We start from the raw sequence: 25,395 nt of genomic DNA on the forward strand, positions 1-25,395 counted from the left end.
CCTGCTGGGCCAAAGGGCCTGCTTCCGCACTGTATATCTAAACTAAACTGAAAACAAAACTAAAAACAAAAACATTTTTATAATGAGCCTAGCCGAGGTCAGAGTTGTTGTGGGGGTATCGGCCAACGTCCCCCCCACCACACCGCTCACAACCATTCACACCTTCAAGAAAATCTTTGTCTTCCCAATCTGCCAGTCATCAACCCGGCCTAGGAAGGCTTCTGCTATTCGCTGGCACGTCCCGCGCAGGTCTCCCTGGCGAAAGAAAATGGTGAAAGTTGGTTTCAAATGAAAGACCTTAAGTTTAGTTTAGTTTATAATTTGCCACAGAAGGCTGTGGAGGCCAAGTCAATAGATGTTGGGGTAGTCCAGAACAAGGGGTCACAGGTTAAGGATAAGGGGGAAGGAAGTCTTTTAGGACCGAGATGAGGAAAACATTTTTCACACAGAGAGTGGTGAATCTGTGGAATTCTCTGCCACAGAGGGTAGTTGAGGCCAGTTCATTGGCTATATTTAAGAGGGAGTTAGATGTGGCCCTTGTGGCTAAAGGGATCAGGGGTTATGGAGAGAAGGCAGGTACAGGATACTGAGTTGGATGATCAGCCATGATCATATTGAATGGTGGTGCAGGCTCGAAGGGCCGAATGGCCTACTCCTGCACCTATTTTCTATGTTTCTATATGTTTAAGTCTGAGATTGGAATATTCTTGATTAGTACGGGTGTCAGGGGTTATGGGGAGAAGGCAGGGGAATGGGGTTAGGAGGGAGAGATAGATCGGCCACGGTTGAATGGCGGAGTGGACTTGATGGGCCGAATGGCCTAATTATGCTCCTATCACTTATGACCTTATGATACAGCGCGGAAACAGGGCCTTCAGCCCACCGAGTCCACGCCGACCAGCGATCCTCGCACATTAACACTATTCTACACACATTAGGGACAATTGTACATTAATATCAAGCCCTCTCAACACCATTCTCCTGCCTTCTCCCTGCAACCTCTGACGCTCTTACTAACCGAATCCAAAGACGTGCGGATTTGTAGGTTAAGTGACATAGGAAAATACTTCCTCCTATTGTGTAGGGAGTGGATACAAAAGTGGGATAACATAGAACATGAAGTGGGATAACAGAACATAGAAGGTGGGATAACATCTGCATAAGCATGTTGGGGTAGTGGGGTGTATTCCCTTATCATGTATCTGTACACTGTGAATGGCTCGATTGTAATCATGTATTGTCTTTCCACTAACTGGTTAGCAGGCAACAAAAGCTTTTCACTGTACCTCGGTACACGTGACAATAAACTAAACTCAGTTCTAATTTGTATTTAACTTTTTTTTAAATTTTAAACTCATTTATTTTGAAAACTTATAACAGAACCACAAATATTAACTAATTTTGGTGAACATACTTTATGTACAGAATGATTAAAAAAAACATTTAAAAGATTAATCTGTAAAGTTATATTGAAATTTTGCTCTTAACTAAAGTAAGCATGCAGGTACAGCAGGCAGTGAGGAAATAGAGGGAGTACAGAGAAGGTTCACCAGACTGATTCCTGGGATGTCAGGACTCTCATATGAAGAAAGACTGGATATGACTCGGCTTGTACTCGCTAGAATTTAGAAGATTGAGGGGGGATCTTATAGAAACTTACAAAATTCTTAAGGGGTTGGACAGGCTAGATGCAGGAAGATTGTTCCCGATGTTGGGGAAGTCCAGAACAAGGGGTCAAAGTTTAAGGATAAGGGGGAAATCTTTTAGGACCGAGATGAGGAAAACATTTTTCACACAGAGAGTGGTGAATCTCTGGAATTCTCTGCCACAGAAGGTAGTTGAGGCCAGTTCATTGGCTATATTTAAGAGGGAGTTAGATGTGGCCCTTGTGGCTAAAGGGATCAGGGGGTATGGAGAGAAGGCAGGTATAGGATACGGAGTTGGATGATCAGCCATGATCATATTGAATGGCGGTGCAGGCTCGAAGGGCCGAATGGCCTACTCCTGCACCTATTTTCTATGTTTCTATGAAAGCAAATGGCATATTGCCCTTCAGAGCAAGAGGATTTGAGTTTAGGAGCAAGGAGGTCCTACTGCAGTTGTACAGGGCCCTGGTGAGACCACACCTGGAGTATTGTGTGCAGTTTTGGTCTCCTAATTTGAAGAAGGACATTATTGCTATTGAGGGAGTGCAGCGTAGGCTCACCAGGTTAATTCCCGGGATGGCGGGACTGACGTATGATGAAAGAATGAATCGATTGGGCTTATATTCACTGGAATTTAGAAGGATGAAAGAGAATCTTATAGAAGCATATAAAATTCTTAAGGGATTGGACAGGCTAGAGGCAGGAAACATGTTCCTGATAGGTAGTTGAGGCCAGTTCATTGGCTATATAACATCATGTTCCTGATGTTGGGAGAGTCCAGAACCAGGGGTCACAGTTTCAGAATAAGGAGTAAGCCATTTAGGACTGAGATGATGAAACATTATTTCACCCAGAAGTTGTGAATCTGTGGAATTCTCAGCCTCAGAGGGCGGTGGAGGCCGGTTCTCTGGATACTTTCAAGAGAGCTAGATAGGGCTCTTGAAGATAGCGGAGTCAGGGGATATGGGGAGAAGGCAGGAACGGGGTACTGATTGTGGATGATCAGCCATGATCACATTGAATGGCGGTGCAGGCTCGAAGGGTCGTATGGCCTACTCCTGCTCCTATTGTCTATTGTCCATTGTCACCCAGAGAGTTGTGAATCTGTGGAATTCTCTGCCACAGAAGGCCGTGGAGGCCAATTCACTGGATGTTTTCAAGAGAGAGTTAGAAATAGCTCTTAGGGTTAATGGAATCAAGGGATATGGGGAGAAAGCAGGAGTGGGGAACTGATTTTGGATGATCAGCCATTGAATGGCAGTGCTGGCTGGAAGGGCCGAATGGCCTGCACCCGCACCTATTTTCTATGTTTAACTGCATTCTTTACTTATGAGGGGTTTGTTCAGCAGTCTGACAACAGCGGGGCAGAGGGTGTTCCATGCTTTACAATCTTCTGCCTGACGGAAGAGGGATATTGACAGGAAACACACGTTGGCAGAAGTTTGCACAGGATGCTTGTCCTTTTATACCCGAACACAGAACTAACAACAACACGTGAGCAGTGCTCCAATGACAGGATATGGGTGGCAGAGTGGGCCGGCTAATAAAGCTGCTGCCTCACAGCCAAAGACCCAGGTTCGATTCCGACATCGGGTGCTGTCCGTGCGGAGTTTGCACGTCCTTCCCTGTCATCCCGTGGGTTTTCTCCAGGTGCTCCGGTTTCCTCCCGCGTCCCAAAGACGTGCAGGTTTGTGTAAAATGTCCCCAGTGTGTCGGGAGTGGATGAGAAAGCGGGATAACATCTTTTTACCCAGAGTAGGGGAATCGAGGACCAGAGGACACAGGTTCAAGGTGAAGGGGGAAAGATTTAATAGGAATCCGAGGGGTAACTTTTTCATAAAAAGGATGGTGGGTGTATGGAACGAGCTGCCAGAGGAGGTAGTTGAGGCTGGGACTATCCCATCGTTTAAGAAACAGTTGGACAGGTACATGTATAGGACAGGTTTGGAGGGATATGGAACTTTGCGCGCGGCCCGGGGCCAAAACTCCTCAGCTGGCCCGCCGGCTGGGCTTTGTGTACAGTCCAGCACCCGGGGCCAACTCATCATTCACCCAGACACGGCCCAGTCGGTCAATGAATTGCCGTCAGGAATTTGTCCCGTATTTTGACCTTTTGTCCCTTATTTAGGAGTGAGAGAGTTGGCAACACTACCTGGAACAGGCGTGGCGGTGGAGACAGAAACAAGAGTGGCATTTAAGGGGCTTTTAGATCGGCACATGGAAGTGAATGGAATAGGGACATGGATCATGTACAGGTGGATGAGAACAGTGTAACTAGGCAACGTGATTGTCACCAACATTGTGGGCCGAATGGCCTGTTCCTGTGCTGTACTATGTTCTTTTTCAGTTTATTCAGTTTTTAGTTTAAAAAATATAGTGCAGATACAGGCCCTTTGGCCCACCGAGTCTGTGCCTACCAACGATCACCGCTTCTTCCCGCCCCCTCCACTCCCTGAAGAAGGGTCTCGACCCGAAAAGTCACCTATTCCTTCGCACCATAGATGCTGAACAATAGACAATAGGTGCAGGAGTAGGCCATTTGGCCCTTCGAGCCAGCACCGCTATTCACTATGATCATGGCTGATCATCCACAATCAGTACCCCGTTCCTGCCTTCTCCCCATATCCCCTGACTCCGCTATTTTTAAGAGCCCTATCTAGCTCATCTTGAAAGCATCCAGAGAACCAGCCTCCACCGCCCACTGAGGCAGAGAATTCCACAGACTCACAACTCTCTGTGAGAAAAAGTGTTTCCTCGTCTCCGTTCTAAATGGCTTACCCCTTATTCTTAAACTGTGGCCCCTGGTTCTGGACTCCCCCAACATCGGGAACATGTTTCCTGCCTCTAGCGTGTCCAAACCCTTAACAACCTTACGTGTTTCAATGAGATTCAATGAGAATGTACGAATGAAGGATAAAAGAAGTGCAAATTGTGACACTGGAGGAAGAAATAGAGGTGAGAAGGGATAGGGGGAGAAACGGGCGCAGATACAGGTGGGGCCGAGCATTTGCATAAGTGAAAGGAGCAGGATTAGACCATTCGGCCCATCAATACTCTGCCATTCAATCATGCCTTGAATTCCTCTCTCCCTCCTAACCCCATTCTCCTGCCTTCTCCCCATAACCCCTGACACCCGTTCTAATCAAGAATCTATCTCTCTCTGCCTTAAAAATATCCATTGACTCGGCCTCCACAGCCTTCTGTGGTGATGAGATGAATTCCACAGATTCACCACCCTCTGACTAAAGAGATTTGTGGCTGCTGGTTGGACAGAGGCCAGTGTTGTAGAGACATAAGGAGAGAAGAGTGAAGCTGGAGGAAGGAAGATAGATGGAATGGGACTGGATGGAGGGTGGGTTGGTGGGAGGGGCAGGGGGAGACGGGTAGGGATCTAGGGAGGGGGTAATGTTTAACGCTCACCTGTTTATAAGCTGGTTTGACCCCAGGCATCAAGACCCGGTACCGATCGACAAACTCCACAAAGGTGTAGCGGATGGGATAGCCCGCCCTGCGGATACGAATGGTCTCCATCATGCCAGAGTACCTCAGCTGGCGCACACACAACTCCCGGTCAAACAGCTGTTGGTGCAGCCAAGAGCAACATGTCAGCAACACGCAACAATGGAGAGCAACACGCCAAGCACACGGAACAGAGAGCAACACGTCAGCCACACGCAACAATAGAGAGCAACACACCAACCACACGGAACAGAGAGCAACACGCCAAGCACACGGAACAGAGAGCAACACGCCAAGCACACGGAACAGAGAGCAACACACCAACCACACGGAACAGAGAGCAACACGCCAAGCACACGGAACAGAGAGCAACACGCCAACCACACGGAACAGAGAGCAACACGCCAAGCACACGGAACAGAGAGCATGACGCTAACCACACATAACAGAGAGCAACACGCCAGCCACACGGAACAATAGAGAACAGCATGCCAAGCACACGGAACAAGAGAGCAACACGCCAGCCACACGCAACAGAGAGCAACACGCCAAGCACACGCAACAATAGAGAACAGCACGCCAAGCACACGGAACAAGAGAGCAACACGCCAGCCACACGCAACAGAGCAACACGCGAACCACACGGAACATAGAGCAACACACCAGCCACATGCACACATGAAGAGCAACATGTCAGCCACACGCAATAGAGCATAACACGCCAGCCACACGCATGCATGAAGAGCAACACTTCAGCTACATGTCAACCACACACAACAACAAAGAGCAATATGCCAATCACACGCATGAGCAACATGTCAACAACACACAAACAGAAAGAGCAACACCAATCACACTCAAGAATAAAGACCAACACGCCAGCCACACGCAACAATAGAGAGCAACACGCCAGCCACACGTAAGAATAAAGAGCTAAACTTAATGATGAAACCAGGATCTCAGATGCTGGTTTACAAAAGATGCAACAAAGAGTTTAGTTTAGTTTCGAGATACAGCGCGGAAACAGGCCCTTCGGCCCACCGTGTCCGTGCCGACCAGTGATCCCCGCACATTACCCCACACACACGAGAGACAATTTACAATTTACAATAAGCCAATTATTCTACAAACCTGTACGTCTTTGAAATGTAGGAGGAAACCGGAGCACCCAGAGAAAACCCACGTGGTCACGGGGAGACGGTGCAAACTACGCACAGACAGCGCCCGTAGTCAAGATCGAACCCAGGTCTCTGGCGCTGTGAGGCAGCAACTCCACCGTTGTGCCACCGTGCTGGAGTGCTGGAGTGAAACTCCGAGCCGGCCCAATCTCTCCCTGTAGCCCCCCCCATGCCCTCAATTCCTGCCGACTCACATCCTCATATCTTTCTGCACCCTTCCCACTTCATGTCATCCTTCCCAGAGCAAGGTGGCTGAAACGGAACACCACACTCCAATCACAGGCTCACAAACCTTGTGTATATCTGTCACGCTGCCTCGGCAAGGCCAGCAGCATAAACAAGGACCAGTCTCACCCCGGCCACTCCCTCTTCTCCCCTCTCCCATCAGGCAAGAGGTACAGAAGTGTGGAGCGCACACCTCCAGATTCAGGGACAGTTTCTTCCCAATTTTCATCATCATCATCATCATTGTTGAAAACATCAACGTTACAATGCCGTGTACGACAGTGATCGCAACTTCTAATGAAGTGTGGATGGCCGTTGGCTCGCTAGGAGCTCATCCGCCCTTTGACAGGTCTTGTTTTTGGTCCTGCTGGGGGTCCACAGCCCCCTCCTCACCTGGCAAACCAGGTGGGGGAGACGGTTTAGTCGCCGACTATCCAGCCATGGAGCAGGTAGCACGGGATGACAGATGGCACAATGGGCTAAGTGTTCGGCTGGCGACCGGAAGGTGGCCGGTTCGAATCCCGCTTGGAGTGCATACTGTCGTTGTGTCCTTGGGCAAGACACTTCACCCACCTTTGCCTGTGTGTGAATGTGTGTGAGTGATTGGTGGTGGTCGGAGGGGCCGTAGGCGCAGATTGGCAGCCACGCTTCCGTCAGTCTGCCCCAGGGCAGCTGTGGCTACAGAAGTAGCTTACCACCACCGAGTGTGACTGAGGAGTGAATGAATAATGCGATGTAACGCGCCTTGAGTATTAGGCGCTATATAAATCCCATCCATTATGCATTATTATTATTACCTGTGGCGGGGGGGTGGGACTATCCCCCACCCCCGACCTGACCTTGCCAGTTATCACCAGGCAACTGAACCGTCCTACTAACAACTAGAGAGTGGTCCTGAGCTCCCATCTACCTCACTGGAGACCATCTGGCTATCTTTAATCGGACTTTACCTTGCACTTAAAGGGCCCGTCCCACTTGGCGAGTTTATTCGGCAACTGCCGGCATCATCGACTGACGTATCAGGTCACAGAAACGTCGCGGCGTGACGACGTATTGACCCGCGGTGTTTCCGTGCAAGTGTTGACACATTTTTTTTGCTGCCCGCTGGATTTTGAAATGTTCAAAATCTTTTGGCGACCCTGATGTGACCCCGGCAGTCGCCGAAAAAATCCTGCCAAGTAGGACAGGCCCTTTAGTTGTACCCTCTGCCCTGAATCTACACTATGGATTGTAATCATGTACAGTCCTTCTGCTGAATGGATAGCGTGCAACAAAAATGCACTGTATCTCGGTAAACGTCACAATAAACCAAACTAAACTAACATGACGTCCAAACTGAAGTAGGGTTCTGACCCAAGAAGTCACCTAACCCTGTACTCCAGAGATGATGCCTGTCCCGCATTTTGTACTTATCTGTGGTCGACGCAGCATCCTACACAGCCCGAGTTCTAAGCTCAGATCCCCGAATGACGGAAGGCCAGTTTGCCACAAGTCTTATTCACCAGCGGTAGAGTTCCTGTCCTAACAGCGCCAGGAACCCAGGTTACATCCTGACTACGGGTGCTGTCTGTACGGAGTTTGCACGTTCTCCCCGTGACCGGCGTGGGTTTTCTCAGAGATCTCCGGTTTCATAGAAACATAGAAAATAGTTGCAGGAGGAGGCCATTCGGCCCCTCGAGCCAGCACCGCCATTCATTGTGATCATGGCTGATCGTCCCCAATCAATAACCCGTGCCTGCCTTCTCCCCCATATCCCTTGGACTCCACTAGCCCCTAGAGCTCTATCTAACTCTCTCTTAAATCCATCCAGTGACTTAGGCCTCCACTGCCCTCTGTGGCAGGGAATTCCATAAATTCACAACTCTCTGGGTGAAAAAGTTTTTTCTCACCTTAGTCTTAAATGGCCTCCCCTTTATTGTAAGTGTGGCCCCTGGTTCTGGACTCGCCCAACTATTGGGAAAATGTTTCCTGCATCTAGTTTGTCCAGTCCTTTTATAATTTAATATGTTTTTATAAGATACTCCCTCATCCTTCTAAACTCCAGTGAATACAAGCCTAGTCTTTTCAATCTTTCCTCATATGACAGTCCCGCCATCCCAGGGATCAATCTCGTGAACCTACGCTGCACTGCCTCAATCACAAGGATGTCCTTCCTCCCACACTCCAGAGACGTACAGATCTGTAGGTTAATTGATGTGGTGTAAAATGTAAATTGCCTCTGGTGTGCGTAGGATAATGTTAGTGCGCTGGGATCGCTGGTCGGCGCGGACACGTTGGGCCGAAGGGTCCAGTATCTACGCTGTAACTGCAAACTAAACTAAACACCGCGCCCGTTATTCCACGACACGAGAAGTTTGAACCAATGGCCCGTCGCGATCAAAGGCCGTTGGCGGTTCCTACCATGGATTTCTTGTACTCATTGGGCTTGATGCAACGGACAAAGAAGGGCTGGCAGACACCGAGAGTTCTCATCAGCAGCTCCAGCGAGCGTTTGAACTGGCTGCTCAGCGTCGGCGAGCGTTTCCTGGTCTCCGCGCCCTGGAGGAAAGAGAAAGGAGTGGACAATGGAGTTACTAAAGCTACAGGAAACTGCGAAAAAACAGGAGACACTTTCCTATTGCATCGTTGGCTGGGCTGACCCCGGCGTTTAACTCCTTCACTGCTGTGCAGCCGTTAGTTTAGTTCAATCCAGTTATTAGTTTAGAGATACAGCGCGGAAACAGGCCCTTCGGCCCACCGAGTCCGTGCTGACCAGTGATCTCCGAACACCAACACTGGCCTGCACACACACTAGGGACAATTCACAATTTCACTGAAGCCAATTACGCGAGTAATTGTACACATTTGGGATGTGGGAGGAAACCGGAGATCCTGGAAAAATCCCACGCAGGTCACGTGGAGAACGTGCAAACTCCGTACAGACAGAACCCGTAGTCGAGATCGGACCCGGCCCTCTGGCGCTGTGAGGCAGTATCTCTACCGCTGAGGCACCATGCCACCCATCGAAGGAATAACTGGGATAGGCAGCATCAAAAAGCACCCGAGGTCAGGATCGAACCGGTGTCTCTGGCACTCAAACCCAACTTGCAGGGTTAAGGGGAAAAATCGGAGGAGCTGGTGAGGATTTGGTGGCCCTGATCCCATTGGGAATCCCAGCCTGTTGATCGTGGACCCCCCCCACCCTACCCACCCCCACCTGCATTCCCCTCATTAAAAATAAAGATGTGGTGGTTACCATGGCAACATCGGCCTGGAAGATCTGTTTGATGAACTTATTCTTGGAGGAGTGGACAAGTTGGATGATGTCTCCGTGAAGAGTGTCGCGATTCTTCTCCAGAAAACCTGGCAAGAGGAGGGGATGAATGTGATGCGCGGTTTAGACCGACATTTCTTTGCATATAGCTAGTCATAGAATCGCAAAGCACGGAAGCAGGCCCTTCGGTCCACTAGTTCATGCTGACCGAGATGCCCCATCTACACCAGATTCATACGTGGACACAGGCCCTTCGGCCAAACTTGCCCACACCAACCAACATGCTCCATCTACACTAGTCCCACCTGCCTGCGTTTGGCCCTCATCCCTCTAAACCTGTCAATAGACAATAGACAATAGGTGCAGGAGTAGGCCTGCACCTCATGGCTGATCATCCACAATCAGTACCCCGTTCCTGCCTTCTCCCCATATCCCCTGACTCCGCTATCTTTAAGAGCCTTCTCTAGCTCTCCCTTGAAAGTATCCAGAGAACTGGCCTCCACCACCCTCTGAGACAGAGAATTCCACAGACTCACAACGCTCTGTGAGAAAAAGTGTTTCCTCGTCTCCGTTCTAAACGGCTTACCCCTTATTCTTAAACTGTGGCCCCTGGTTCTGGACTCCCCCAACATCGGGAATGTTTTTTCTAGCCTCTAGCTTGTCCAAACCCTTAATAACATTATATGTTTCAATGAGATACCCTCTCATCCTTCTAAACTACAGGGTAGACAAAATTGCTGGAGAAACTCAGCGGGTGCGGCAGCATCTATGGAGCGAAGGAAATAGGCAATGTTTCTGGCCGAAACCCTTCTTCCCAGCCACATTTGCAAAGAAAAAAAACCCAGACCCGATACCACAGCCACATTTGTAAAGCCTTCGCTCCATAGATGCTGCCGCACCCGCTGAGTTTCTCCAGCAATTTTGTCTACCTTCGATTTTCCAGCATCTGCAGTTCCTTCTTGAATTTCTAAACTCCAGACTGTACAAGCCCAGCTGCTCCATTCTCTCAGCATATGACAGTCCCGCCATCCCGGGAATTAACCTTGTGAACCTACGCTGCACTCCCTCAATAGCAAGAATGTCCTTCCTCAACTTAAACAACCATCCATTACTTTAGTGATTATTGTTCAGATTATTTGTCATTGTTTGTTACAAATTATTATCAGCTTACCTTTCGTCTCATAGTAGACAATTCCAGCAAAATGGCTGATGCCAAACTGGGTCTCATAGTTGTTCTTTGGTGGGATGTAGTAGGCGTTCAGCTTGTGCTGAGAGTTCAGTTTGTTCAGCATCGTTGTGTCTGTGCCCTAGGAGGAGACAGCCTTGTGAACGGAAGCCTAGTATAAAACAATCTTGGAGCAACTCTAGGTCATAGAATCTTACAGCGCGGAAATAGACTCTTCATCCCAACTTGCCCAACACCAGCCAACATATCCCATCTACACTAGTCCCACCTGGTCCATATCCCTCCAAACCTGTCCTATCCATGGACAGTACCTTTCTTAAACGTTGTGATGGTACCTGCCTCAAATGCCTCTTCCGGCAGCTCATTTCATACACCTATCACCCTTTGCATGAAAATGCCACGCCTCGGGTTCCTATTCAATCTTTCCCCCCCTCACCTTAAACCCATGTCCTCTGGTCCTCGATTCCGCTACCCTTGGCAAGGGACTGTGCGTCTACCCGATCTATTCCTCTCATGACTTTGTACACCTCTATAAGATCACCCCTCATCCTCCTGCGCTCCAAGGCACAGTGGCCCAGCCTGCTCAACCTCTCCCTGTAGCTCAGACCCTCTAGTCCTGGCAACATCCTCGTAAATCTTCTCTGCACACTTTCATCTCTTAATCTTTTATCAAATGGATGGTGGTTTCATTTCCCACTGACTTCAATCAGGGAGACACGAAGGGAACTTAAATGGAGGTTTTCACATACAAATTGTGCTCAAGGTAAATATCTTAAGTTGTAAAGTTCTTAAACATGTAGAGCAGGAAAATCATAATCAAAACAATAATATAACTGCAGATGCAAAACATCTGAAATAAGAACAGAAAGAGCTCAACGTCAGGCACGAGCCATTGGGGGAACAAGTCTGGAGATACAGCGTGGAAACAGACCACACCGACCAACAATCACTTGTACACTAGTTCAACCCTACATTAGAGAAACATATAAAATAATAAAAGGACTGGACAAACTAGATGCAGGAAAAATGTTCCCAATGTTGGGCAAGTCCAGAACCAGGGGCCACAGTCTTAGAATAAAGGGGAGGTCATCTAAGACTGAGGTGAGAAAAAACTTTTTCACCCGGAGAGTTGTGAATTTATGGAATTCCCTGCCACAGAGGGCAGTGGAGGCCAAATCACCGGATGGATTTAAGAGAGAGTTAGATAGAGCTCTAGGGGCTAGTGGAGTCAAGGGATATGGGGAGAAGGCAGGCACGGGTTATTGATAGGGGACGATCAGCCATGATCACAATGAATGGCGGTGCTGGCTCGTAGGGCCGAATGGCCTCCTCCTGCACCTATTTTCTATGTTTCTATGCACACACAATGGTCAAGTTACAGAAGCCCATTAACCTACAAACCTGCACGTCTTAGGAGCGTGGGAGGAAACTGAAGCACCAGGAGAAAACCCACGCAGGTCCCGAGGGGAACGTACAAACTCCGTACAAACAGAACCCATAGTCAGGATGGAACCCGGGTCTCTGACGCTGTGAGGCAGTAACTGTACCGCTGCTTCACCATGCCGCCCATCGATGGAATAACTGAATCGGAAGAGCTGGTGAGGATTTGATGGACCTGATCCCTTTGGAAATCCCAGCCTGTTGATCATGGAACCCACCCCCCCCCCCCCCCCCTCACACACAACCTCTCTCTCAGGCACCGAATCATAAGATCATAGGTGATAGGAGCAGAATTAGGCCATTCAGCCCATCAAGTCTACTCCACCATTCAATCATGGCTGATCTATCTCTCTCTCCTAACCCCATTCTCCTGCCTTCTCCCCGTAACCTCTGACACCCACACTAGTCAACAATCTATAAATCTCTACCTTAAATATATCCATTAAATGCCTCCACAGCCGTCTGTGGCAAAGAGTTCCCCATTTTCACCACCCTCCGACTAAAGAAATTACTCCATATCTCCTTTCTAAAGTAAAGTTGTTTAATTCTGAGGCTGTGACCTCTGGTCCTAGACTCTCTCACTAGTGGAAACATTGTCCCCACATCCACTCTATCCGGGCCTTTCATTATTCTGTATGTTCCAATCAGGAACCCCCTCATCCTTCTAAACTCCAGCGAGTACAGGCCCAGTGCCGACAAACGCTCATCATAGGTTAACCTACTCATTCCTGGGATCATTCTTGTAAACCTCCTCTGGACCCTCTCCAGAGCCAGCACATCCTTCCTCAGAAATGGTGCCCAAAACCGCTCACAATATTCCAAATGCGGCCTGACCAGCGCCTTATAGAGCCTCAGCATTACATCCTTAATTGTGTATTCTAGCTCTCGAGAAAAATGCTAGAATTGTCAAGGACCCCCTTATACAGAAAGTACAGAATAGTGAAAGGATTGGATAGAACGGATGTGGAGAGGATGTTTCCACTAGTGGGAGAGTCTAGGACTAGAGGTCATAGCCCCAGAATTAAAGGACGTTCTTTTAGGAAGGTGCTGGAGGAATTTATTTAGTCAGAGGGTGGTGAATCTGTGGAATTCTTTGCCACTGGAGGCTGTGGAGGCCAAATCAATGGATATTTTCAAGGCAGAGATAGATAGATAGATTTTTCCCATTCCTTCTCTCCATAGATGCTGCCTCACCCACTGAGTTACTCCAGCATTTTGGGTCTACCTTAGATTCTTGATTAGTATGGGTGTCAGGGGTTATGGGGAGGAGGCAGGAGAATGGGGTTTGGGAGACCATAGACAATAGGTGCAGGAGTAGACCATTCGGCCCTTCGAGCCAGCACCGCCATTCAATGTGATCATGGCTGATCATGCCCAGGGAGAGATAGATCAAGCTGCCATGGTTGAATGGCGGAGTAGACTCGATGGGCCGAATGGCCTAGTTCTGCTCCTACCACTCATGACCTTATGACCTCTCTCCCCCTTTCGTGTTCTTATTCTAAGTCTACACCCAACTTGAGAGTCTTCGATTTACAACAGGAGTCTTTACCCAATGCTGGCAGCAAGACAACTCCAAATGGCAGCACACTCACTGTCTACTACAGGAGCAAGATAGACCACTAGGCGAAAAAGGCGTCGTTGGTCATGGGTAATTTTTTCCGCCATTTTGGGAATCAAATATAGGACTTTTTTTGTTGTTTTTTTTAATCGGCTTCAGTCATGGCGTCCACATCTACAAGCATAGCGTGCAGTTTTGCTATAAAATGCTCGAATCGCCAATGTAAGTGACCCGACCTGTCTTTCTTCAGGTTCCTCACTAAAGACGTAAGGTAAAAAAAAAATTAAGACTTTCTGTGGTGTAGCCTGCCCGATCTCTCCCTATAGCTCAGATCGTGGAGCCGGGGGGTCGCCAGATGAAGCGCTCCGATCGCTGGCCCGCGGACTATAACATCCTAAAGCCGCGCGCGGTCCTTGTAGCTTCTACAGAACTACATACACAACATCTCCCTTCGTCCTGTGCAGCGCCACCTGCTGCACGGGAGGAGCAACGGGTCCTCCCACCCCACACAGTCCACCAAACATCAACCTCATCTCCCGGTGGCTCAGCACTTCAACTCCCCCTCCCACTCCGTATCCGACCTCTCTGTCCTGGGCCTCCTCCACGGCCAGAGTGAACACCACCGGAAATTGGAGGAGCAGCGCCTCATATTCCGCTTGGGCAGTCTGCACCCTAGTGGTGACTTCTACAATTTCCGGTAGCCCTTGCTGTCTCCTCCCCTTCTCATCTCTTCCTCAGCCCTCGGGCTCCTCCTCATCCATTTTCCTTTCTTCCCCCCCCCCCCCCCCCCCACCCCCCCGCTCTCCATCAGTCTGAAGAACGTTGCCTATTTCCTTCGCTCCATGCAAAGAGTTGAACAATCTCCACTATAGGAAATAGGCAACGTTTCGGGCCGAAACCCTTCCGGGTTTCGTCCCGAAACGTTGCCTATTTCCTTCGCTCCATAGATGCTGCTGCACCCGCTGAGTTTCTCCAGCACTTTTGTCTACCTTGGATTTTCCAGCATCTGCAGTTCCTTCATAAACACTCTACCACACTTAATAATAATAATAATAATAAATGTTATTTATGGGCGCCTTTCAAGAGTCTCAAGGACACCTGGTCTCTCTCTCCCCCCCCCCCCTCACCGCGTCTACACCCCGTACCTTGGGGAATTTGCTCTCCTCATCGATGAGTGAGATGATATTCATGGGCTTGAGGGCGATCATGTCCAGGGCATCCTGGTTGTCGGTGAACTCGATGTGCTGCCAGTTGATGTTCTCCAGGTTGTACTCCTCCTGCTCCAGCTTGAACACGTGACGTACAAAGAACTGCTGCAGGTTCTCGTTGGCAAAGTTGATGCACAGCTGCTCAAAGCTGCAGCGGGACGACACACAGGACAATCACAACACTTGTGGCGCCCAGATAAAACAATGCTCGTCACAAAGTTTAGTCGAAGGTCGACAAAAATGCTGGAGAAACTCAGCGGGTGAGGCAGCATCTATGGAGTGAAGGAATAGGTGACGTAAGGGTGGGGTGGGGGCGGGAAGAAGAAGAAGAGGCGGAAACTGTGGGCTGTGGGAGAGCTGGGAAGGGGAGGGGAAGGAGGGAGAAAGCAAGGACTACCTGAAATTGGAGAAGTCAATGGCGCAGACCCGGTGGGCCAAAGGGCCAGTTTCCATGCTATATCTATAAACTAAACTATTTGATCCTTTGGTAGACACAAAATGCTGGAGTAACTCAGCGGGCCAGGCAGCATCTCTGGAGAGAAGGAATGGGCGACGTTTCGGGTCGAGACCCTTCTTCAGACTGATGTGGGGGTGGGGGGGGGGGGGGGGGTTGCGGGAAGGGGAAAGGAAGAGGCGGAGACAGTGGGCTGTGGGAGAGTTGGGACGGGGAGGGGAAGGAGGGAGAAAGCAAGGACTACCTGAAATTGGAGAAGTCAATGTTCATACCGCTGGGGTGTAAACTATCCAAGCAAAATATGAGGTGCTGCTCCTCTAATTTGGGGTGGGACCCACTCTGGCCATGGAGGAGGCCCAGGATAGAAAGGTCGGATTCGGAATGGGAGGGGGAGTTGATGTGCTCACCCCCACATCAGTCTGACGGAGGGTCTCAACCCGAAACCTATTCCTTTGCTCCATAGATGCTGCCTCACCCGCTGAGTTTCTCCAGCATTTTTGTCTACCTTCAATTTTTCCAGCAGCTTCAGTTCTTTCTTACACATAGGTTTAGTTTAGAGATAGTTGAAAGTGGTGTCACAGGGTGATCGGGTGGTCCAGAAGGCTTTCAGCACATCGGCATGCACCAGTCTTCATCAGAGTATTGAGTCTAGTAGTTTTAGTTTAGTTTAGAGATACAGCGCGGAAACAGGCCCTTCGGCCCACCGGGTCCGCGCCGACCAGCGATCCCCGCACACTAACACTATCCTACACACTAGGGACAATTTTTACATTTACACCAAGCCAATGAACCTAAAAAACCAGTACGTCTTTGGAGTGTGGGAGGAAACCGAAGATCTCGGAGAAAACCCACGCAGGTCGCGCAGGGGAGAACGTACAAACTCCGGGTCTCCGGCGCTGCATTCGCTTTAGCGTAGCAACTCCTATTAGAGTTGGGCAAAGGATTTTCTTTAGTCAGAGGGTGGTGAATCTGTGGAATTCTATCTCTCCCTCCTAACCCCATTCTCCTGCCTGCTCCTCATATCCCCTGACACCCATACTAATCAAGAATCTATCTATCTATCAATCTATCTATCTCTGCCTTAAAAATATTCACCACCCTCTAACCGAAGAAGTTCCTTCGCTCAACTTTGATAGGAATCTGAGTGGTCACCTTTTTACGCAAAATGCGGTGGGTGTACAAAACAAGCTGCCAGAGGAGTTAGTTGAGGGGGGGGCCTATCCCAACATTTAAGAAACAGTTAGACAGGTACATGGATAGTGTTCAAAAGGGAACTGCAGATGCTGGAATATCGAAGGTACACAAAATTGCTGGGGAAACTCAGCGGGTGCAGCAGCATCTATGGAGCGAAGGAAATAGGCGACGTTTCAGGCCGAAACCCTTCTTCAGACTGATGGGGGGTGGGGGGGGGGGGGTGGATAGGACAGGTTTGGAGGGATATGGGCCACACGTAGTGTAGCTGGGACATTGTTGGTCGGTGTGGGCAAGTTGGGCTGAAGGGCCTGTTTCCACACTGTATCACTCTATGAGTAACTACAGAGGCATACAGTGTGGAATTCGGCCTTTCATCTACACTAGTCCCACCCAATCAAGAACCAGAGACCATTTACGAGGAAATACACAAAATGCTGGAGTAACTCGGAGAGTGAGGCAGCATCTCTGGAGAACATGGAGAGGTGACGTTACAGAGGCAAAGGGTGGAGTACGCAACAAAAAGCTTTTCACTGTACCTCAGTACACATGACAATAAACTAATCTAAGAGAAGGTAGGCTAGTGTCCTTACTTTCTTAGAAGTTTAAATGAACATCTTAGTTTAGTTTAACTTATTGTGCCGAGGTAGAGTGAAAAGCTTTTTGGTTGCTTGCTATTCAGTGTGCGGAAGTATTATACATGATCCCATTCAAGCTGTCCACAGTGAAGATACAGGATCTGTGGAACTCTCTGTCTCAGAAGGTAGTTGAGGCCAGTTCATTGGCTATATTTAATAATAATAATAATAATGGATGGGATTTATATAGCGCCTTTCTAATACTCAAGGCGCTTTACATCGCATTATTCATTCACTCCTCAGTCACACTCGGTGGTGGTAAGCTACTTCTGTAGCCACAGCTGCCCAGGGGCAGACTGACGGAAGCGTGGCTGCCAATCTGCGCCTACGGCCCCTCCGACCACCACCAATCACTCACACACATTCACACACAGGCAAAGGTAGAGTTAGATGTGGCCCTTGTGGCTAAAGGGATCAGGGGGTATGGAGAGAAGGCAGGTACGGGATACTGAGTTGGATGATCAGCCATGATCATATTGAATGGCGGTGCAGGCTGGAAGGGCCGAATGGCCTACTCCTGCACCTATTTTCTATGTTTCTATGATAAAGGGAATAACGTTTAGTGGCAAATATTTCCAGTAAAGTCCAATTTAAAATAGTTTGAGGGTCTCCAATGAGGTAGATGTTAGTGTTCAAGAGGGAGAGAGGAGGGTCAGGACCACTCCCTAACTGTTCATAGGATGGTTCACTTGTCTGATAAAGGGCCTGTCCCATTTGGCGATTTTTTTCGGCGACTGCCGACGTAATATCAGTGTCGCCAAAAGATTTTGAACATTCCAAAATCCAGCGGCAACAAAAACAACGTTGCGACACTTGATAAACCACCGCTCGTCATTATGTCATCACGCCACGTCAATGATGCCGGCAATCGCCAAAAATAAAATCACATAGTGGCACAGGTCCTTAACTGTCCCTGAATCTGCAGGTGTGCGTGCGTTTTCACACTTCTGTACCTCTTGCCTGATGGGTGAGGGGAGAAGAGGGAGTGACCGGGGGTGAGACTGGCCCTTGATGATGCTGCTGGCCTTGCCAAGGCAGCATGAGGTGTAGATGGAGTCGATGGAAGGGAGCTTGGTTTGTGTGATGGTCTGGGCAGAATGGACGAGTTGGGCTGATGGACCTGTATAACTCCATGTACTCGAACCACCTGGTTGCTGGTGGTCGAGTTGCTGCCTCACAGCGCTAGATACCAGGGTTCGATCCCGACTACGGGTGCCGTCTGTACGGAGTTTGTACGTTCTCCCCGTGACCACATGGGTTTTCTCTGGGTGCTCCTATTTCCTCCCACACTCCAAATATGTACAGGCTTGTAGGATAATTAGCCTCTGTACAGTATCGCTAATGTGGAGGCGGTGGGGTAGAAAGTGGGATCATTCTGACATGTGTGAACAGAGTGGCGCAGCGGGTAGAGCCGCTGCCTCAAAGCGCCAGAGACACGGGTTCGATACCGACCTCGGGTGCTGTCTGTGTGGAGTTTGCATGTTATTATAAAGAGAGTTAGATTTAGCTCTTAGGGCAAACAGAATCAAGAGATATGGGGAGAAAGCAGGAACGGGGTATTGATTGGTGCCCAAGATCTGATTGAAACCAAATAAGATTATTAAGGGTTTGGACAGGCAAGAGACAGGAAACATGTTCCCGATGTTGGGGGAGTCCAGAACCAGGGACCATAGTATAGGAATAAGGGGTAAGCCATTTAGAGCGGAGATGAGGAAAAAAATTTCCACACAGAGAGTGGTGAATCTGTGGAATTCTCTGCCTCAGAGGGCGGTGGAGGCCGGTTCTCTGGATACTTTCAAGAGAGTTAGATAGGGCTCTTAGGGATAGCGGAGTTAAAGGATATGGGGAGAAGGCAAGAACGGGGTACTGATTGGGGATGATAAGCCATGATCACATTGAATGGCAGTGCTGGCTCATAAGGGCCGAATGGCCTACTCCTGCACCTATTGTCTATTGTCTTACCTGTTGGAGTGGAAGTTCTCAAACCCAAAGATATCCAGTAGGCCGATGGATCTGCGCACGGTCTTGGGTTCCCGCGACGGAGGTTTGTAAATGGCAGCGTTGATCTTCTCGACTATCCAGACAAAGAGCCGCCCATAGATACCCTTGACAACAGACATGAGAGGGGTTGGGGGGGGGGGGGGGGCAGAAGATACGTTGGAGATCAGGTTAAGCAGCTGTGGCAGGTATTATGTGAACAAGCACTCACTCTCCTTTGACTCCCCTCCCATTTAACCTTCAGGTGGCGCTGCGGTAGAGTTGCTGCCTTACAGCGCCAGAGACCCTGGTTCGATCCCGACTACAGGTGCTGCCTGTACATTCTCCCTGTGACCTTGTGACTCAAGAGTCAAGAGCATTTTATTGTCCTACGTCCCAAACAGAACAATGGAATTCTTAGGTGGACAAAAATGCTGGAGAAACTCAGCGGGTGAGGCAGCATCTATGGAGCGAAGGAATAGGTGACATTTCGGGTCCAGACCCGTCTTCAGATACAAATTCTTACTTGCAGCAGCAGCACAACAGAATATGTAAACATAGCACACTGTAAACAATATGATAGACGAGGGGAAAAAAATTTGATCCTGACTCCAGGTGCTGTCTGTACGGAGTTTGTACGTTCTCCCTGAAGACAGTATAGAGCCAATCCACTGAAGAAGGGTCCAGACCCAAAACATCACCTGTCCAAGTCCTCCACAGGTGCTGCCTGGCACGCTGAGTTACTCCAGCACTCTGTGTCTCTTTTGGTGAAGGGACCAGTTAACAGATCAGGATTGAGCCAATAAAATGAAGTGTCCCAACCCAAATGGTTGCCTATCCATATCCTCCAGAGATGGAGGCACGGTGGTGGAGTTCTCCGGGTGCTCTGGTTTCCTGCCGCACTCCAAAGATGCGTAGGTTAATTAGCTTCTGCAAATTGTCCCTAGTGTACGATAAAGTTAGTGTACGGGGTGATCGGTGGAAGGTGCAGACTCTGCGGGCTGAATGGACTGTTTCCCGGCTGCATCTCTAAGCTATACTAAAACTCACCTTCACAAAAGCATCTCGGACATCGAGCGCTTGGACCATGTTGAGAGGAGTGGAGACTGTCTCTCCTCTTGTTATAATGGTGCGGCTGGTGAGACAGTTCTGGAGGTCCAGGCAATCTACCTGAAGGAGAAAGGAACAACGGTTTAGTTTAGTTTAAAGATACAGCGCGGAAACAGGCCCTTCGGCCCACCGAGTCCATGCTGGCCAGCAATCCCCGCACATTAACACTACGCGACACACACATTGGACATTTTAAAACATTTACACCAAAGCCAATTAGCCTATAAACCTGTACGTCTTGGAGTGTGGGAGGAAACCAGAGCACCCGGAGAAACCCACGCAGGTCACGGGGAGAACGTACAAACTCCGTACGGACAAGCACCCTTAGTCAGGATCGAACCCGGGTCTCTGGCGCTATAAGGCAGTAGCTCTACCGCTGCGCCACCGTGCCGCCCTTAACATAGGACTGTATTGCAGTCCGGGATCTGTTGTTTTATATTCGTAATAAATTGAATCCTGATTGCCCAAACTGATTATGTTGGCAGGAATATACAGGTCCGCCATTGAATATCTGGCAATGGAGTTGGGAATTGTGTGATTAGAAATAACTTAAGTCTTTACCACTTTGTACGAATGGGGCAAAACTCATATTTAATATTTGTAATCCATAAGTAACTGTATTTTAACTATGTAGTTGTAGGGAAATTATTTGTGAAGTGTATTGTGTTTTAATTAGGATTGTAAGTATTAGACTTTGTTTAAATCTGAAGTTTTAGAAATAACTTTCTTTTCCAAAAGTGAAAATATATGTTTTGTGTTTATGTATTGTGTGGTTGCTGTATGTTGTGTATTTTATATTCTGAGAGGTGGTCTCTGAGAATTTATTTTATATTTCTGTGGTTTTACTTCATTGAAATAAAATGATTTTGAGCAAAGAGGATAAAGAAAACCACAGAGGGAGCAAGGGTTGTAAAAAGGCCAGAAAAGGGAAAATCACTGACTACACATGTTGTCAATCACTGGAAAGGACTTAGTTGATTGTTTAATGCAAATTAGCTAATGTATGGTAAACCATAATGATTGATTAATAGTTTGCCACACTTTCTGTACCATAATTGTCTAATACCTATATAATGCGTTACGTTTGTACCAAAGTCAGTAGCTCTTTGGACCTGCCCCAGAATCTCCAGCTCTGTGTTGGAAGGTTTAAAGAATTATCCAGCGATGTCAGAATAAAGAATCAATTTCAACAGCAACAAGAGTTTTCTTGAATTGGACTGACAAAATAACTCAGTTTAACAAAGGGAAGGCGACGGCTGGAGGCCCTGCAGCAGCCTGGAGCTCGCCTGGATCAGGCATCCCTCCATAAGACCCAGAGCACGGACTGGGCTTGGAAAATGGTGCCCAAAGAAACCTGGCTCCTCTTGCATGCAGAACCAGTGGATTATTTCTGTACTCTTTGCTAATCGGGCATTGTGCTTACGTCCGGCACAACTTTACTGGACTATTTGCAAGCATGACAATTAAAGCACTTTCAAACCGTTCAGCATCTCTGGAGAACATGGACAAGGGTCATGAATCGTACACGCATGCACGGTGACACGGACGCACATGCACGGACATGGATGCGCCCACACGGATGGACACGCATGCAGGGACACGGACCACACATTGACCACATATTCACCTCGAGTAGAGTGGCAGCAGTCAAGAGCTGACCAGAGTACACCACCTCACATGAATCCAAGTTGTCGTACATTCGAGCTGAAGACCAAAGAAAAGACAAACGTTAGGTAGACACAAAATGCTGGAGCAACTCAGCGAATGAGGCCGCATCTCTGGAAAGAAGGAATGGGTGATGTTTCGGGTCGAGACCCTTCTTCAGACTTTATCAAGACAAACTTTATCTCATCTACAATGAAACATCTGCCTAGAGTGTTGGCAAAGTCAAACAAGACGGGCATTTCAGAGGATTTTAGATCCTCTAGGTTCATGTTCTGGGCACCATGTTATAGGAAAGATATTGTCAAGCTTGAAAGGGTTCAGAAAAGATTAACAAGGATGTTGCCAGGACTGGAGGGTGTGAGCTATAGGGGGAGGTTGAGTAGGCTGGGTCTCTATTCCATGGAGCGCAGGAGGATGAGCGGTGATCTTATAGAGGTGTATAAAATCATGAGAGGAATAGATCGGGTAGATGCACAGAGTCTCTTGCCCAGAGTAGGGGAATCGAGGACCAGAGGACATGGGTTCAAGTTGAAGGGGAAAAGATTTAATAGGAATCCGAGGGGTAACTTTTTCACGCCAAGGGGGGTGGGTGAATCGAACAAACTGCTAGGGGAGGTAGTTGAGGCTGGGACTATCCCATCATTTGAGAAACAGTTAGACAGGTACTTGGATAGGACACATTTGGAGGGATATGGAACAACCGCAGGCAAGTGGGGCTAGAGTAGCTGGGACTGTGGGCAAGTTGGGCTGAAGGGCCATTTTCCATACTATCACTTTGACTCTATAGGCACATGGATATGCAGGGAATTGTCAGAACTGAACGAGGAGGAGGACACAAATGCAGGCTCAGACACAGGGCAGATCAGTCTTCGGCGTTTAATCGGTCCAAGTCAGTACACAGGTAGGCAAAACAGAAGCAACAGTACCATATAGGAGCAGGCAAGAACCAGTGGTCGAAAATACAGGCAAAGGTCGAGATCACAAGGTCACAAGATTTCGAGAGCTGGAACGAGGTGATACCAAGTAGCATACACCACGAACTGGCAATGGGAACTAAAACACAAAAGGCTTAAATACAGACTAGCAGGGGATAACGAGACACAGGTGAAACACATCAGGGCGAGGCCAACAATCACATGAGGGTAAACGACCTGACAGGAAATGGGACCTGAAACAAGAGGAGATGTGAGACACCAAAATAAAACAAGAATGCAAACTCTAATACTAAAAACCAATAAGAAACAGAAACTAGATCAAACGCGAGACCTGACAGTACCCCCCCCCCTCCACGGCCGGCTCCTGACGGCCCAGGATCTTCAGGATGTTGGCGCCGATAGTCCCTGATAAGTTCCGGGTCGCATATGTTGCGAGCTGGCACCCAAGACCGCTCCTCAGGTCCATACCCCTCCCAATCCACAAGATACTGACAACCACGACCACGCCGGCGCATCCCCAGCAACCGGCTGACCGTAAACACTGGACCCCCATCAAGGAACCGGGGGGGCGGAGGGGGTGTGGAGGCAGGGACCAGAGGACTCTCCTTAAATGGCTTCAGACGGGAGACATGGAAAGTAGGGTGGACCCTCATGGCACGGGGGAGTTTGAGACGAACCGCCACAGGATTGATGACCTTCGATATGGGGAAAGGACCAACAAAACGAGGAGCCAGCTTCCGGGATTCCACCCTCAGCGGTAAGTCTCGAGTGGAGAGCCACACCCTTTGACCAGGTGAGTATACTGGAGCCGGCGTTCTTCCACGGTCAGCCATCCTCTTGTAACGCGCAGAACTGCGCAACAGCATCTGACGAGCCCCATTCCAAACCTTGCGACAGCGACGGACGAGAGCCTGAGCGGAGGGCACACTGGACTCCTTCTCCACAGCAGGGAACAATGGCGGTTGATAACCATAGGCACACTGGAATGGAGAGAGGCCAGAGGATGAGCAAGGAAGTGTGTTGTGTGCATACTCCACCCAAATAAGGTGTTTGCTCCAAGTTGAAGGGTTCTGTGCCACCAAGCACCGCAGTCCTGTCTCCAATTCCTGGTTAAGGCGTTCAGTCTGTCCATTGGATTCCGGGTGATAACCAGATGTAAGGCTGACCGTGGCGTCCAACAGAGAACAAAACTCCTTCCAAAACCTGGACACGAACTGAGGCCCCCGGTCAGACACAATGTCTCTGGGAAATCCATGAATGCGAAAAACATGAGACAGCATGACCTCTGCCGTCTTCTTGGCGGAGGGAAGCTTGTGCAACGCAATGAAATGGACCATCTTAGAAAATCTGTCCACTACAGTCATGACTGAGGTGTTACCTTCAGAAGAGGGCAATCCCGTGAGAAAGTCCATGGATATGTCTGACCAGGGGCGTGAGGGGACAGGCAGCGGATTCAGGAGGCCAAAGGCAGCCCGACGGGAGGTCTTGTTCTGAGCACAAATACTGCAGGCGGCGACGTACTCCTTAATCCCCCTCTCCATGGAAGGCCACCAAAACCGCTGTTTGGCCACAAACAGGGTTCGGCGGACACCGGGATGACAGGAGATCCGAGACGTATGAGCCCAGTGAATCACCTGTGAACGAAGAGACTCGGGAACAAACAGACGATTAGAAGGACACCCTAGCGGAGACTGAACACCAGCAGTTGCCTCGGAAACTCTCTTCTCAATCTCCCAAGTAACCGCCCCAACAAAACAGGAAGCAGGCACAATGGGAGTTGAAACCTTAGGGGATGGGTCAGGATCAAACTGTCTGGAGAGAGCATCAGGTTTGCCATTCTTGGCACCAGGGCGGTAAGACAGTACAAAATCAAATCGATTAAAGAAGAGAGCCCACCTTGCTTGGCGCGAGTTGAGGCGTTTGGCTGACTTGATGTATTCCAGGTTTTTGTGGTCTGTCCAAACTAGAAACGGCTGCTTGGTACCCTCCAACCAATGTCTCCATTCCTCCAAGGCTGTTTTAACCGCTAACAGTTCACGGTTACCCACATCGTAATTTCTCTCAGCAGGAGAAAGCTTCTTTGAGAGGAAAGCGCAGGGATGTAATCGACCATCTGTGGGGGATTTCTGGGAGAGTACGGCCCCGATGCCCACACCCGAGGCGTCCACCTCAACCACGAACTGGAGTGACGGGTCAGGGTGAACCAGGATGGGGGCTGAGGAGAAGCTCCTCTTGAGTCTCATAAATGCAGTTTCTGCTTGAGAGGACCAAG

The 25,395-nt window shown here is 49.0% G+C and overlaps 1 protein-coding gene across 1 annotated transcript in view; it reads right to left on the reverse strand.

Moving 5' to 3' along the window:
* myo7a (myosin VIIA) overlaps positions 1 to 25,395 on the reverse strand; it is a 201,606-nt gene that overhangs the window by 81,347 nt on the left and 94,864 nt on the right. The window contains exons 11-19 of the mRNA XM_033023456.1: positions 22,151 to 22,227; positions 20,464 to 20,583; positions 19,399 to 19,541; positions 15,091 to 15,301; positions 10,933 to 11,068; positions 9,744 to 9,850; positions 8,909 to 9,046; positions 5,067 to 5,225; positions 163 to 255 (exon numbers count right to left, since the gene is read on the reverse strand). Coding sequence (XP_032879347.1) covers positions 163 to 255; positions 5,067 to 5,225; positions 8,909 to 9,046; positions 9,744 to 9,850; positions 10,933 to 11,068; positions 15,091 to 15,301; positions 19,399 to 19,541; positions 20,464 to 20,583; positions 22,151 to 22,227 — 1,184 coding nt within the window. The remainder of the gene's footprint in view (positions 1 to 162; positions 256 to 5,066; positions 5,226 to 8,908; positions 9,047 to 9,743; positions 9,851 to 10,932; positions 11,069 to 15,090; positions 15,302 to 19,398; positions 19,542 to 20,463; positions 20,584 to 22,150; positions 22,228 to 25,395) is intronic.

This window comes from Amblyraja radiata, chromosome 6, assembly GCF_010909765.2.
Source record: "Amblyraja radiata isolate CabotCenter1 chromosome 6, sAmbRad1.1.pri, whole genome shotgun sequence".
Taxonomy (NCBI): domain Eukaryota; kingdom Metazoa; phylum Chordata; class Chondrichthyes; order Rajiformes; family Rajidae; genus Amblyraja; species Amblyraja radiata.